At 46.3% G+C, this 16,319-nt stretch overlaps 2 protein-coding genes across 7 annotated transcripts in view; one reads left to right on the top strand and one right to left on the bottom strand.

Moving 5' to 3' along the window:
* LOC140409300 (dedicator of cytokinesis protein 2-like) overlaps positions 1–16,319 on the bottom strand; it is a 1,572,852-nt gene that overhangs the window by 823,532 nt on the left and 733,001 nt on the right. The window lies entirely within an intron of this gene.
* The window catches only part of LOC140409301 (INSYN2B protein-like), a 275,422-nt gene that overhangs the window by 48,908 nt on the left and 210,195 nt on the right, over positions 1–16,319 (top strand). For 5 of the 6 annotated variants that reach the window (XM_072497685.1, XM_072497682.1, XM_072497684.1 and 2 more), the window contains one exon: positions 12,063–14,331. In XM_072497685.1, coding sequence (XP_072353786.1) covers positions 12,728–14,331 — 1,604 coding nt within the window. In that variant the 5' untranslated portion in view covers positions 12,063–12,727. Of the gene's footprint in view, positions 1–10,861; positions 10,929–12,062; positions 14,332–16,319 lie in introns of all 6 variants that reach the window. The other variant, XM_072497683.1, reaches the window with a different exon arrangement.

Below are 16,319 nucleotides of genomic sequence, written 5' to 3'. Positions count from 1 at the left end.
AACTACAGAGCAGTGAGTCTCATGTCAGTGGTAGGGAAACTATTGGAGAAAATTCTGAAGAATTGGAGAGGCAAGGTTTGATCAGGAATAGTCAACATGGCTTTTTGAGAGGAAGGTCATGCCTAACAAATTTGATTGATTTTTTTTGAGGAGGTGACCAGGTGTGTAAATGAGGGTAGTGCAGTTGATGTAGTATATATGGATTTCAGCAAAGCCTTTGACAAGGTACCACATGGGATACTTGTAAAGAAGGCAAATGCACATGGAATCTAGAGTAATTTGACGAGGTAGATTCAAAATTGGCTTTGCTGTAGGAGACACAGGGTGATGGCAGACAGCTGCTGGAAGCCAGTGTCCAGTGGCGTTCCACAGGGAACTGTGCATGTTCCCCTACATTTCATCATTTATATAAATTACACAGATAACTATGTGGGGGATAGGATCAGTAAGTTTGTGGATGACACAAAGATTGGCCAGGTGATTAACAGTGAGTTTGAGTGTCTTGGGCTACAGGACGCTATAGACAGGTTGGTCAAATGAACAGGTAAGTGGTAACTGGAATTTAACCCTGAAAAGTGTGAGGTGATACACTTTGGATAGAATAATTTGACAAGGAAGTATTCAAGGGGCTGGTTTAGCACACTGGGCTAAATAGCTGGCTTTTAAAGCATACCAAGGCAGGCCAGCAGCACGGTTCAATTCCCGTACCAGCCTCCCCGAACAGGAGCCCCGAACAGGCGCCGGAATGTGGCGACTAGGGGCTTTTCAGAGTCACTTCATTGAAGTCTACTTGTGACAATAAGCGATTTTCATTTAATTTTCATGAATGGCATGACACTGGAACAAAGGACCCTTATGTTTGTTCGTAGATCTCTGAAGGTAGAAGGGTAGGTTAATAGGTTGGTGAAAAAGGCATATGGGATACTTGCCTTTACTGATCGAGGCATAGATTACAAAAGCAGGGAGGTCATGTTGGAGGTGTATGGAACTTTGATGAGGCCACAGCTGGAGTACTGTGTGCAGTTCTGGTCACCACATTATAGGAAGGATGTGATTGCACTGGAGCGGTTTTACCAGGATGTTGCCTGGGATGGAACAATTAATTATGAAGAGAGGTTGGATTAGTTTGGGTTGTTTGCATTGAAGCAGAGTAAGACTGAGGGGTGACCTGATCGAGGTGTACAAAATTATGAGGGGCGGGGATAGGATGCAGTTGTCCCCCTTAGTTCAAGGGTCAGTTACGAGGGGACACAGGTTCATGGTGAGGGGCAGGGGATTTAGGGGGGATTTGAGGAAAAACCTATTTTGCCCAGAGGGTGGTGACGGTCTGGGAGGGTGGTAGAGGAAGATTGCCTCACATCCTTTAAAAAGGCTGTGGGCCAAGTGCTGGCAAATGGAATTAGACAGATAGGTCCTGTGTTTTTCCCGTGTCAGTGCAGACTTGATGGGCCAAGGGGCCTCTTCTTCACTATTATTCTGTGATCCAGACTTTTAACTGCCATCTGCAACGACCTGGCAAGCCACTCAATTCATGAGTAATTAAGGATGGGCAACAAACATTGGTCTTGCCAGTGATGTCCACACCCCAGAAAACAATAAATAAGATGCAGTAAAAGCAAATGTGACCAGAGTGGTGAAAACCTTAATTAACAGAGTCGGGGTTGTTGATCCACCGAGCATAAGAGACGTGAGTGTATGTAACTAATGTAAATGGGATTCTGAATTTGATATGAACTGGTAAACAAGGCAGAACCTTTACCACCTGGCAGTATCAGGACTTCCGGGGGACGAAGGGAACAGTGTGTGGCTACACGTGGATAGCACTGTGGCTTCACAGCGCCAAGGTCCCAGGTTCGATTCCATGCTGGGCCACTGTGCGGAGTCTGCACGTTCTCCCTGTGTCCGCGTGAGTTTCCTCCGGGTGCTCCGGTTTCCTCCCACAGTCCAAAGACGTGCAGGTTAGGTGGATTGGCCATGCTAAATTGCCCTTAGTGTCCAAAAAGGTTAGGAGGGGTTATTGGGTTATGGGGATAGGGTGGAAGTGAGGGCTTAAATGGGCCGAATGGCCTCCTTCTGCACTGTATGTTCTATGTTCTTGATGTGCCTCTCATTCCAAGCTGTGGCACTTCCATGCCCATTCACCCACCCACACTACACCATACAGAACTAATGAACCCTACAATGACAATCAGCCTAGAATTTCCTCTTTAAAACTCGCTGCGTCTCTATCATACTCTCCTTCCTCAAGACGCTCACTGAAAGATGGCTCTTATATACAAATATCCTCCAACATTGCTCTGTGTCAAACTTTGGTAATGCTCCTCATGAAAGACTTGCGACAATTTTAATACATTAAAAGTGCTTTACAAATACAAGCTGTTATTGATGGTTTACTGGAAGGAGCAGGTGAGGAGATTTATTTTTAACACAAAGGATAAACAAGGTCATCTATGTGCAGATCCACAAGGGATGGAAGAGGTCCTAAAAGAATATTTCTCGTCAGTTTTTAATGTTGAGAAATCACGAATGTTAGGAAAATTGGGGAAATAAAAAGTGATGTCTTGAGGAGTGTACATATTACAGAGAAGATGCTGGAGGTATTAAAGCACATCAAGATAGATCAATCCCCAGGACCTGATGAAATGTATCCCAAGACATTGTGGGAGGTTAGGGAGGAAATTGCCACCCTACCCTAGCTGAGATATTTGAATCATCGATGGTCACAGGAGAGGTGCCTGAAGATTGGAGGGTAGCAAATGTTGTGCCCTTGTTTAAGAAGGGCTGTAGGGACAAGCCTGGGAAATAAAGACCGGTTAGCCTTACTTCTGTAGTGAATAACTTGTTCGAAGGTATTCTGAGAGACAGTGTCTACAGGCATTTAGACAGGCAAGGGCTAATTGGGGAAAGTCAGCATGACTTTGTAAGGGGAAAGTCATGTCTCACCAATTTGATTGAGTTTTTTGAAGGGCTAACCAAGAAGGTAGATGAGAGCAGTGCCCCTTCAAAAAACTCAATCCAAGTGTTTAAAGTCCTTAAAGTCCACTGCTATTTGTTCTACATATTAATGATTTGGATGAAAATGTAGGAGGCATAGTTAGTAAGTTTGCAGATGACACCAACATTGGTAGCATAGTGGATAGCGAAGAAGGTTATACAAGATTGCAACAGGATCTTGACCAATTAGGCCAGTGGACCGATGAATGGCAGATGGAGTTTAATTTGGATAAATGTGAAGTGATGCAGTTTGGTAGATCAAATCAGGGCAGGACCTACTCAGTTAACAGTAGGGAGTTGGGGAGAGTTACAGAACAAAGAGATCTAGGGGTACAGGTTCATAGCTGCTTGAAGGTGGAGTCGCAGGTGGACAGTGTGGTGAAGAAGGCATTCGGCATGCTAGGTTTTATTGGTCAGAACATTGAATACAGGAGTTGGGACATCTTGTTGAAGTTGTACAAGACATTGGAATACTGCGTTCAGTTCTGGTCACCCGATTATGGGAAGGATATTGTTAAACTAGAAAGAGTGCAGAAGAGATTTACGAGGATGCTAGCAGGACTTGAAGGTCTGAGTTATAAGGAGAGGCAGGATAGGCTGGGACGTTTTTTCCCTGGAGAGTAGAAGGCTTAGGGGTGAACTTATAGAGGTCTATAAAATAATGAGGAGCATGGATAAGGTAGGTGGTCATCATCTTTTCCCAAAGATAAAGGAGTCTAGAACTAGAGGGCATAGGTTTAAGATGAGAGGGGAGAGATACAAAAGAGACCAGAGGGGAAATTTCTTCACACGGAGGGTGGTGAGCATCTGGAATGAGCTGCCAGAGGCAGGGGTAGAGGCAGGGCTAATTTTTGTCTTTTAAAAAGCAGTTAGACAGCTACATGGGCAGGGTGGGTATAGAAGGATATGGGCCAAATGCAGGCAAGTGGGACTAGCTTAGTGACAGAAACTGGGCGGAATGAACAAGCTGGGCCAAAAGGCCTGTTTCCATGCTGTAAACATCTCCGACTCTATCTCTGACTCTATGTCAATGTGGCGAAGGGCGGGTGTTTTCTGGCCGTTCACGCTGGCAGGATCTTACTGATGCACCATCCCTGCCGCGGGTTTCCCGGCGGTGAAGGGTGCATTCAACCGGAAACCCCGTTGACAATGTCGGGACCAGAACTGGTGTGCAACCCCCGTCGCTTCAAAGCACGCTGCGGAGGGGGAGGAAAATCCCACCCAATGTATTCTTTGAAGCTTTACTGCGAGTGGCCACTGAGAGAGAGGCTACGGGAATGATTTTCACCTTCACTGCCTGGGTAGTCACTTGACATATTCTTGGAATGTCAGCCATCTCATAACACTGTGATTCCCGACACCCCACCTCCACAATTCTGCCACTGGTGGTCTGAAAAAAAATGTTCCTGCTTGCGGCACATCACCTTCCCACTTCCAGTCAGATAGGGAACAAACTCTTAATTTCGTGATTGGTTGACACTCAACCCAGAGATTTATAGCAGTTTACAAAAGCATTTCAAGGGAAAATCTTTTCAGAGTACAATTTTTAATGCCCCCAGTGATTCCTGCTCCCGGACTTTGCTCGGAGCACTGGCCCAGAGATTCAGTTGTAATTCCGGGTGAAAGCGATCCAGTGTTGATTTCAGTGATTTCAATGGGATACAAATCCATGCATGATCTACAAAAGGCAGGAATCCTGGGAATTTTACCCCACTTAAGCAGGAAAGTGAAAATGATCCATTTAAAGGCAATTGATTGATGTTTGGAATGGATTAACTTTAAAGGATACAGGGAAATGGGATCAGGGTAGATTAGTTGAAGAACTGGCAGCTACATAAGCGTGATGGATCTTGTGTGCTGCCGTTTCAGTCTCCAGACCAACTAGTCTTCATTTCAGACTTCTTTAGAGGATCATTGTTTCCTTCCTTCCTGTGATTACATCTTCTGCACTCAGATTTTAGCTTTGTAAATAAATCCCATTCTGCAGCAGGCCACTTGTACCTTCACTATAAGAGACAAGAGGCATTGATCTTATAGCCACGCACTTAAAATGGCGAATTTCATGAATTATATTTAGACCTTGTGGCTTAGCGCTGCGATTTAGATGGCCCGAAGTAAACAAAGAAATGCCTTTTTAAGCAGCTGCTTTTCAGGCAGGCAATCGTAAAAGGATTTATTTTGCCTGGTTTAGTGAACGGAAGGGATTAGGTGTGGTGGCGAGTACTTGGGATACTGATGGGTTTCGTGAGCGGCATTCAGCTCACAATGTCATGTACGAGCATGCAAACAGTGGCAGATAAGCAAAGACCCTCTAATCTGTCCATCACACAACTGTGATGCCTCATGCATCACAATGTAGTCAGACTGATATCAGCCGTCAGGAAAATACTGGAATCTGATGTAGTCCTTCGAAAGTCATTGTATTATCAGACAGAGTCAACACAGTTTTATGAAAGGAGAAATTGTGCTTGATGAATTGGGTATTTGAGGAAGTAAGAAGTAGGGTAGATGAGGGGGAGCCAATAGAAGTAATATACTTGGATTTTGACAAGGCATTGGATAAAGTGCCACACAAAAGGTTAATACACAAGCCAAGAACTCGTACATACATATAAACATACAAATACACAAAATAGGAGAAGAAGATCATTCAATCCCTTGAGCCTGCTCCGCCTATAAGATAATGGCAGATCTGTGTTTGTGTTTTGAATTGTGTTATCGGCCAGGGTTTAGAAAACTCCAAAGTATATTATGGAGTCCACCTGACCCACAACCTTTATGTTGAATTTGGCTAGGATGAGCACAAGAGCCTTCCTTTCAGGTGATTATCAACGGACTTTTAATCAAAAAAACAAGCTTTATTCTCAGAATTTAGTCAACATTTATATAAACACTCACAGCAAGAATTTTTATCAATTGCGAACATAATCATAGAATTTACAGTGCAGAAGGAGGCCATTCGGCCCGTCGAGTCTGCACCGGCTCTTGGAAAGAGCATCCTACCCAAGGTCAACAACTCCACCCTATCCCCATAACCCTGTAACCCCGCCCAACACTAAGGGCAATTTTGGACACTAAGGGCAATTTATCATGGCCAATCCACCTAACCTGCACATCTTTGGACTGTGGGAGGAAACCGGAGCACCCGGAGGAAACCATTGCACACACGGGGAGGATGTGCAGACTCCGCACAGACAGTGACCCAAGCCGGAATCGAACCTGCGACCCTGGAGCTGTGAAGCAATTGTGCTATCCACAATGCTACCGTGCTGCCCCACACAGAACCCACACAGCTGCAGTAATGTATAACCCTGAATGAATTCCCCCTTAACTGTTCCAATTCAACAACAAAATCCAATTAAAACTAGAAACCCCTTTTCAAAGGCGTGGCCCAGCACCCGGCATTCACACTGGTATAAGACTTGTTATTGGTACTCTGTTCCCCTTTCCAAACAGCAGGCTTGAATTCCTTTCAGAAAGCAATTATCTCTTTTAGATTACCAAGCAGTCTGGAACAGCTTTTAAAATGAAGATTGAGAGGCAGGCACTCCTGTTCTCTGTCTGAGTCCACAGCAGTCCATTGTGAAAACGAAAGTAAAAGTCTGAGCCACAGCCCAGCTCCATTCACACAATGACATCACTGAAGCCATGTGATAAGACAAAAACCTTTTCTTAAAGGGACACTCACATTCCCAACTACCCCTAATAACCTTAGATTCCCTTACCTCATGAAAATCTATCTACCTCTGCCTTAAAATTCAATGATCCCGCCTCCACCACCTTCTGAAGAGTTCCAAAGTTGCCAACCCTTGGAGAGAAAAGAATTCTCCCCATCTTTGTCCTAAAAGGAAGAACCTTAATTTTAAAACAGTGGCCCCCAGTTCTGGACTCGCCCACAAGAGGAAACATCCAGTTTGACAATACCATTCAGGATCTTATCTACGTCAATCAAATCACCCCTCACTCTTCTAAACTCCAGTGGGAACATGCCCAGTTTGTCTAACCTTTCCTCATGATAAAGTCCAGTCATTCTAGATATCAATCCAGCAAACCTCGGAACTGCCTCTGATGCATTTACATACTTGGTTAAATAAGGAGAGTAAAACTGCACACAGTATTCGAGATGTGGTCTCACCAATGCCCGATACAACTAAAGCATAACACGCTTACTTTTATGTTCAATTCCTCTAGTAATAAAGGATAATGTTCTATTTGCCTTCTTTATTATGTGCTGTACCAGCACACTAATGTTTTGTGACTCAGGCACCAGAACACCTAGATCCCTCGACACTTCAGAATTCTGCAGCTGTTCTCCATTTAATACTCTGCTTTTTTATTCTTCCTGCCAAAGTGAACAACTTATGTTTTCCTACATTATGCTCCATCTGTCAGATTTTTGCCCACTCACTCAACCTCCTTATGTCCTCTTCACAACATACTCTCCTACATTGTGTCATTTGTAAATTGAGCTGCCATCACATTACTCCCCTAATCTAAGCAATTGATGGAAATTGCAAAACATTATGCGCCCAACAGAGACCCCATCACATCCTGTAAATCAGAAAGAGACCCATTTACATGTGCTTTCTTTTATGCCAGCCAATCTTCTAGCTGTGCTAAAATGTTACCCCTTATACCATGAACCTTTACTTTCCAGCAATAACCTTTAATGTGGCACCTTATCAGACGCCTTCTGCAAATCTAAGTATAGTACATCTATAAGCTCCCCTTTATTCACAATGCATGTGACTCCTTCAACGAGCTCCAACAAATTGTGGTCAAACATTATTTCCTTTCACAAAACCATGCTGACTCTTCTCAAGTACTCTGAATTTCTCTGAGTGCCCAGCTATAGCTTCCTTAGTGATCGATTCTAACACCTTCCCCATGACAGCTGTCAAGTTAAATGGCCTATATTATCCTGGTTTCTGCCTTCCTCCCTTCTTGAAGAAGAGTTATATTTGCTACTTTCCAATCTGATCAAACTTTTCCAGAATCTAGCCATTTTGGAAAATTAACACCAACACATCTACTACTCACTATTCACCACCTTTCGCACCCTGGGATGAAATCAATCATGGATTTGGGGTTAATATATTCACACGGATACAGGAATAGTTAATAGACAGGAATCAGGGAATAGGCATAAATAGGGAATTTTTGAATTGGCAGGCTGTAGTGGACTGCAGCAAATGCGTTACAATCTATAGATAGCCACTCCTGGCTGGTCTCCCACATGCTAGCTTGAGGTTCTCCAATACTTTGTTTTCCTGTGTCTTGACTTGCGGAAAGTTCTGTTCCCTGATCATTGCTGCCTTGTTGACCTAAATAGCAACATCTTGACTATAAAATTCTCATCCTTGTTTTCAAATCCCTCTTTGTCCTTGCCCCAACCTTCAATCTCTGTCATCGCCTGCAGCTGCATATCCCTTCAAATACCTGCGCTACTCCAATTCTGGCCTCCTACGTATTCTCACTTATAATTTCTTCACCACTGGGGGCGGTGCCTTCAGTAGTCCAGGTTCCAATCTCTGGAATACCCTCCCTTCAACCTCCTACCTCACTACCTCCCAACTATAATTGCTCTACCATTGGTGGCCATGCATTCAGTTGCCCAGGTTCCAATCTCTGGAATAACCGCCCTTCAAATTTTCACCTCAGTATCTCGCTTTCCTCCTTTAAGGGGCAATTTAAACTTACCTCTTGGACTGAACTTTGGTCATAGCCTAACATCCCCTCACTAAAGCAGAAAACTGCGGATGCTGGGCATCTGGAATAACATCAACCCAAAACGTAACTCTGTTTCTCTCCACAGATGCTGTCTATCCTATTGTGATTTCCAGCATTATTTGTCCTTATCTCTAATATCTTCCTTACATGGCTTGGTGTCACACTTTGTTGTATGAGGTATTTTGTTGCATTAAATGCAGAATATGAAGCTGGGAATTCTTCAGCTATTAACCCACTTCCTGACTCTCCAAAGCCTCTCCAAAGACACGAGTCAGGAGTGTGATGGAATACTCTCTTATTTGCCTGGATGAGCACAGCTCCAATAACACGCCAGATGTTCAATAGAATCCAGGACAGAACAACCCACTTGATTCGCATCCAGACACCATGGGCTGGATTCTCCGATTCTGCGGCTATGCCCGCAGGATCTGTCTGGTCTGACGACCAAAAAACGGGCTCCGCCCCTGCACCGATGCTCCGCCCAGTGGTGGGCTAGCAGCAGCGCCATGTAAATCCCCCGGCTTTACCTGCCGATACAGACGCAGAATGGCCGGGACCATGGCCGCGCATGCGCACGGTGGTGGCCTGCGGTGGCCATGACGTAAAATATGGCGGCGGCCGCGCACAGACGCGGCCTGCCAAAAACTGCCCCCATAACCCACCCCACCAGTGGCCCCAGACCCTGGCAAAGCCCCCCCCCCCAGCAGAATGGCTCCCCCCGACTGTGACGGCGCTGGACACCGTCTGCAATCGCCAGGTGAGGTCCCCGAAAGTTGTGAGGAGATGTGCCCCACTCCGTCGGGGACTCAGCCCATCGGTGGCGGAGCATCAGGTGAGGGCCTCAGATGACATCCATATGGCATGCGGCATACTGTACGCCATTTTTGAGGGGGCGGGGCATCGCAAAAATGATGCAGCCCTCAATTCCAGCGTAAAAGTGGATTCTCCGGCCGTTCGGCGATCGGAGAATTCCGCCCCATATTCAACATTCACTCACTCCCTCCACCACTGATGCACAGTGGCAGCAGTGTGCACCATCTAAAAGATACATTGTAGGAACGCACCAAGGTTCCTTCAATAGCACCTTCCAAACCCATGACCTATACCACATGGAAGGTCAAGGGCAGCAGGTGAATGGTAACACCAGCACCTGAAAGCTCCCCTCCAAGCTATATAACACCCTGGAAATATATCACCATTCCTTCACTGTCGCTGGGTCAAAATCCTCAAGTTTCCTCCCTAACAGCACTGCGGGTATACCTACACCACCTGGATTGCAATGGTTCAAGAAGGCAGCTCACCACCATGTACTGAAGGTGAAAAAGGGATGGGGCAACATTGGCTGGAGTAGCCAATGAAGACCACGTCCCATGAATGAATATAAACAAATCATTAGAAGTTGTTTTGTAGACAAATGTGCCAAGAATACAAAGCGAGGTGGGCAGTGAGGAAGACACAAAGAAGTGCAGCATGATACTTGACAGATTTAACATTTGTGGAAGCGAGTTCAAACTCCTCACCACCTTTGTTCTTTTTGCAACTATATTCCTGAATCGTTGAGCTGTAGCACGGTAGCATTGTGGATAGCACAATTGATTCACAGCTCTAGGGTCCTAGGTTCGATTCCGGCTTGGGTCACTGTCTGTGCGGAGTCTGGACGTTCTCCCCGTGTCTGGGTGGGTTTCCTCCGGGTGCTCCGGTTTCCTCCCACAGTCCAAAGATGTGCAGGTTAGGTGGATTGGCCATGATAAATTGCCCTTAGTGTCCAAAATTGCCCTTAGTGCTGGGTGGGGTTGCTGGGTTATGGGGATAGGGTGGAGGTGTTGACCTTGGGTAGGGTGCTCTTTCCAAGAGCCGGTGCAGTCTCGATGGGCCGAATGGCCTCCTTCTGCACTGTAAATTCTATGATCATCTATGGTAATCCTAAACAATGGCCCCAGGGTCCAGACTCTCCACCTCGTGGACACCTGCTTGGTCCATATCCACAATCTATTCCCCTACCAGAGTTTTTCGATACCACTTTCACTCTGAATACGTGAAAATTGAATGTCTCGAAGTATTACCTCACCCAATCAGTTTTAACTTTAATTTTATGAAGAATAACTCCCATGATATGGCATTCTCCTGATTTTTTCAGATCTGTGACAGAATACATTTAAACGGTTGAGCTAACAGGGACAGTTTTGGTGGCCTCCCCTTAACAGGTAAAATAATCTCTTACTGGAATCCCTTTCACAAACTGAACAGAGCTCACAGAAATTTCTTGTGATGCACATGTACCTTTGAGGATAAATATCATAAACTGCAGTTCATCACTATCCATCATGAGGCAGGATGTGCTGTTTATGTCTACGTACTCTGTAGCTAGAACAGAGCAGCAGATCTATAGACCAGATTTGTCTACATCGCACCCCGGGTACCATTGTTTGTACACAGACTTATCTTCGAATGAAGAAACCAGATTATTCTTTCACCACTTCTTGCTGTCCAACTGGTACATTCGCAGTCAATGGGAGAACGCAATGGAAATTCAATTAAAAGTTGAAGTTAATGTAAAGAGTATCGCTATTTCCTTACAATGCTACAATGAATCCTAACACCTTTGGACAAAGCAGGGATGAGGTCTAGATTGTTACCTGACTGGGCAGCACACCTGTGCACAGTGGTTAGCACTGTGGCTTCACAGCACCAGGATCCCAGGTTCGATTCCCGGCTTGGGTCACTGGCTGTGCGGAGTTTGCACATTCTCCCCGTGTCTGCATGGGTTTCCTCCGGGTGCTCCGGTTTCCTCCCACAAGTCCCGAATGACGTGCTGTTAGGTAATTTGGACATTCTGAATTCTTCGTAAGTGTACCCGAACAGGCGCCAGAGTGTGGCGACTGAGGTATTTTCACAGCAACATCATTGCAGTGTTAATGTAAGCCAACTTGTGACAATAATAAAGATTATTATTATTATGCCAGTTAACAATAGGATTAGGTTTTGGCTGCGAGGCTGGGCTAGCATGGGTGAACAGATCAGATGATGGGACAGGGTGATGATTATCCCTTAATGTCAGGATGAGCCTGAAGCTTTAGGGAAAAGGTGGGGAGCATGTGGAGAGCAGCATGGGATATGAATTAACAATTTATGACCTCAGTTCCAGACTATAGCGGGCCTGACTGATTTCAGCAAAATTTTAGAGCTATGAAAGAAGCAAATGCCAGAGCCAATCCAGTTTGCAGCAGTATCTAATTTGGCTGCACCGAGCTTGTAGTTAATCATTTCTGCAATACGTTCGGTGAAGCTGTCATGCAAATATTAACATCCATTGTCTCTCTTCATCTCCACCTGCTTAGGTCCTGACAACGCAACCCTGAAAACCACCTAGGGCCTCACTGCTGTGGCCTGAGAGCTGGAAGGAAATAAGTCACTCAAGCCTGCTCCGCAGCAATGGACACAGTTTGAACTTTCATGTGTACCGAAAGCCTGGGTGGAGGGAGGGGAAGATGACACCACTCTGCCAGCCAGACTGCCTGCCCAGGTACAGCCGTCAGTTCGATATCCGAACTCACTGCTCGGACAACCACCCCAACAGAGCTGGTCAACACAACGGCAGGAGAGTCAGGTCGATTTGCTTCCCTTGCGGGCCAGAGACAGCATGCTACACGGCGGGTAGGAAGGATCAAACACGGCGCAACATCACTCTTCACTTCATCTCCTTGCGTTGGAGCGCGAGTGCCTCTGTCAGGCAGAGCTTCTGAGCAGAGGCCTCAACTGTACCCAGTGCCTGGTTGGCCGCCCCTCCCCTGGGGGATGTCTCTGTTGGTAACATTTCAGCTGAATAAAGCCAACTGTTTAACAGTTTCTGGGCCCAGAGCTAATTATTCCCTCATCAGGCTTCTGATGAATTTTCTACTCTTCCTGAACATCCCATAACTCTTTGGAAGGAAGGAGCTTGCAGCAACCTGCAGGAGAATGGACTGCGCATTTTGGCCAATGGCAGACGTGGCTCAGGAGTCACATGCTCATTTTCAGCCAGTTGGAAGCCAAGGGTTCTGAGGCCTTCTGGGAAAGTGTTGAATACTTCAAATTCTTTCCAAACTGTTCTGGTCAGGAGATAATGGTCAGTAAGGAAACAAATCATTCACTGGCTTCAAATGTTCACGTAAACTCAGACCGCACCATGACCGTCAGATCTGTCCTACTGAAGCGGGATCCCGCAAGCTCATCGGAAACCGAGAGGAGGCAACACCGGAGGCGTCACAAGACCCAGCAGGTGCGCTTCAAGGATCTAGCCGACGGCCCTGAGGAGGTGGGAGGGGAGAAGACCCCAGAGGCATCCACTGAGGGGCCCGAGGGCAATACGCAGCAGGCATCCACAGCGAGTTCCCAGGGCTCGGCGAGAAATTGGCAGCAGGCACGGCCCTGCTCCCTGACCCTTCCCAATCCCCGGAAAGTCTGCATGAGCACTGCCATTCAGACCTCTCCCAGCCTTCAAAAGCAGTTCCCGGCCTTCAGGTTCAGGAGCAAGAGCATCAGTGATTTCAGCGAAGTGGACAAGCAGGACGGCATTTTGTTTTCACATGCCTCCCCAAAGTCCTCCAAGGAAGAAGGGGAGCCACAGGTGGCCAGCGTTCATGCACAGGTAGTGGAAGAGGAGGAGGAAGAGGAGGAGGAAGTGGGGGAGATAGAGGCAGCCACAGTTCTCAATGGGAGGGAACCGGAGATGGCCAGGGCACCGCTGAATAACTGTGTTGACCCCAATCCAGACCTGCCTTCTTCCAAGAACTCTCAGCAAAATGAGTGTGCCTCCGAGGAAGCTCACACCCAAAACCCCAATGGTTCGTCTGCATGCCATCGCGTTGTGGACAAGGCTACACTTTGCAAAGCCATTACTGACACCCTGGCAGAACAGGACCACAAAACATTGATAGCCGGGCAGCACTGTGCAGCTAAGGGTGATGTTGCAGACCATTTGAGAAGCTCCTCCACCAATCCCTGCTCAATAAACTCCAAGACCAGTCCACCATCGTCCAAAGAAAACCTTCTGGATCGGCACTCACTGAAACAGGGCACATGTAACAAGTCATGTGATTTGGACAGTAATCATCCTGAACCTAGAAAGACTGAGCCACCTAACATGGATCAACCTCTCCTTAAGGACCAGCCTTGTATCTACCCCAAGTCCTGCTTAAAGACCCCAGCATCAGCACTCAACCCCCAACAGCCAAGTCTCTCCCTTCTAACTGACCAACTAGAACTCTGCACCTCAACGCTGAACCCATCAGAATCAACCCAAGTTCCAAGTGAGTCACCGCAGCCACACTCAAAGACTTCTCTCCAATCAGGAGAACACGCCAACCAACTGGGGCCCTCACTGTCACATCCTGATGACCGACTGGAACTTGTGCCCAGTGGCAAAAATCCTCAGGACAATCTGAAGGAGCCGGTGAACCCAGCAGGAAACCAAAGGGTCAAACCAGGTCTCACCACCCAGTATGAAATCACTTCTCTCCAGTCCAGGTTACAGACAATGGAGGATGTTCTACAGACCAGCCAGCAGACCATTAAGGTTTTACTGGATGTCATTCAAGACCTGGAGAAGAAGGAAGCTGTTCGAGATGGGTAGGTACCTGGCAAAATCACAAATCCTTGCGATGAATTGTTATTAGCTTTAAGGAGAGAGGTTGATCATCAGTTGTGTTGAGCACCACCATTTTTACTCTCTGAACACTTGCTAGTGTTTGGAGAAGAATATTTAGGAGCTGCCTTTTTGTACAGCCCCCCACCTCCCTCCATGTCTTCTCATTATTATCTCTCTTTCAAAATGAAAGGAAAGGTGTTTCATTTGTATATCACATCACTGTTCCTCTGAGGAGTATCCCAAATCACTTCAGCTCCTGGGGTCATGTTCACATCGTGACTATGTTACAACACAAGCTTGGCCCATTGGTCTGGAAACATGGATCGAGATTTTCATGGCCATCCCTATTTTTGCAGGGGCGTCAGGGCGCATTTCGGGCAAGCACGGTTTCTGGAGGCAGCTGGGCATTTATATCATCAGCTGCCTCCACTGTCATGGGACTTTGGTAGGTCAGGAGGGTGAAATCCGGAGTGAGCAGATTAGGGCAGGGAGCAGTAGTTCAGAATTTTGTGGATTCATTAGAATAGCCACTTTTGTAAAAGTGAAATACCCCTTTATATCTTGTCATAGAATCTCTACAGTGCGCAAGGAGGCCTTTCGGTCCATTGAGTCTGCACCGACTCTCCGAAAGAGCACTCTACCTAGGCCCAATCCGCGGCCCTATCCCTGTAAGCTTTGGACACTAAGGGGCAATTTAGCACGGTCAATCCACCTAACTTGCGAATCTTTGGACTGTGGGAGGAAACCGGAGCACCCGGAGGAAACCCACTCAGACACGGGCAAAATGGGCAAACACCACACAGAGAGTTACCTAAGGTCGGAATCGAACCTGGGCTTTTAAAAATGATAATAGGGCGATTACGGTCATGAACACCAGAGTTAGATGCAATACGGTACACTCTGAATTTCATGGGTCACTTGACCTGAGTGTCCAACGTCAGAAAGCACATGTTAGAAAAAATTGTAACATGGCTGCAGATGCCTTGCAGTTGTAAGTTCATGTTCTGAAAAATGTGTTAGTAAGAAGGTTAGTTTATAGCAAGGGTGTCGGTCATCCTGCATCATAAAAACAAGTCAATAATCACCATAGATATATTCAATTAAAAAATATGATCAACCAATATCTGCGCTTGTCTGTTTTTGTTTCCTCTTCGGGGTTCATTATCTGAAAATTTGGGCTAGGCTGATAATGGGTGATGACAGGAAACACTTTGTTACATAAAGGCTGGTGGAAATATGTCCTTCAAACAGCTATTGCTGAAAACCCGATAGTGGGAGCCTGGAACTCGCAGCCGGAGGAGGTGGTGGAAGCAGGGGCGATAGTGACGTTTGAGGGGCGTCATGACAAATACATGATTAGGATGGGAATAGAGGGATACGGACCCCGGAAGTTTAGACGGGCAGCATGGTCGGCGCAGGCTTGGAGGGCCGAAGGGCCTGTTACTGTGCTGTACTTTTCTTTGTTCTTTGCTGTTCTTTGACACCATAAGGGCAGAACAAATAGGAGCGGGAGTAGGCTACTTGGCCCCTTGAGCTTGCTCTGCCATTCAGTAGGATAGTGCATTCAGAGATACCGGACCAATGCAGGTAGATACAGATCTGCCATGATCTAACCGAGAGGTGGAATGTTCTCCAATCCCTATGATTCTCTCTTTTTACTGCACCTTTAGTTGACGTCAACTTTTAATCTAACTACATCCGAGCCACTTCAGCCTTTATTTGCTATTTTGTATTTGAAATTCCTTAACCCTTGATTTCCCCATTCTACCATCTATTTTGATAATGCTGGGAACAACATTGGGAATGTTGGTCTTTGATAACACCTCACGTCCCCCCCACCCCCCACACCCCCCCAAAAGAAATCCTTGAGACCAGTTTTTCTTCCAGACGATTAAACAGCAAAGTCTTGTATCTCTTGTTGTCTTCCCATTTGCAGCAAACAAGACAGAGTAGATGACAAATGGTTTTG

This window comes from Scyliorhinus torazame, chromosome 3, assembly GCF_047496885.1.
Source record: "Scyliorhinus torazame isolate Kashiwa2021f chromosome 3, sScyTor2.1, whole genome shotgun sequence".
Taxonomy (NCBI): domain Eukaryota; kingdom Metazoa; phylum Chordata; class Chondrichthyes; order Carcharhiniformes; family Scyliorhinidae; genus Scyliorhinus; species Scyliorhinus torazame.
This window is presented reverse-complemented; position numbering and strand designations above follow the sequence as displayed.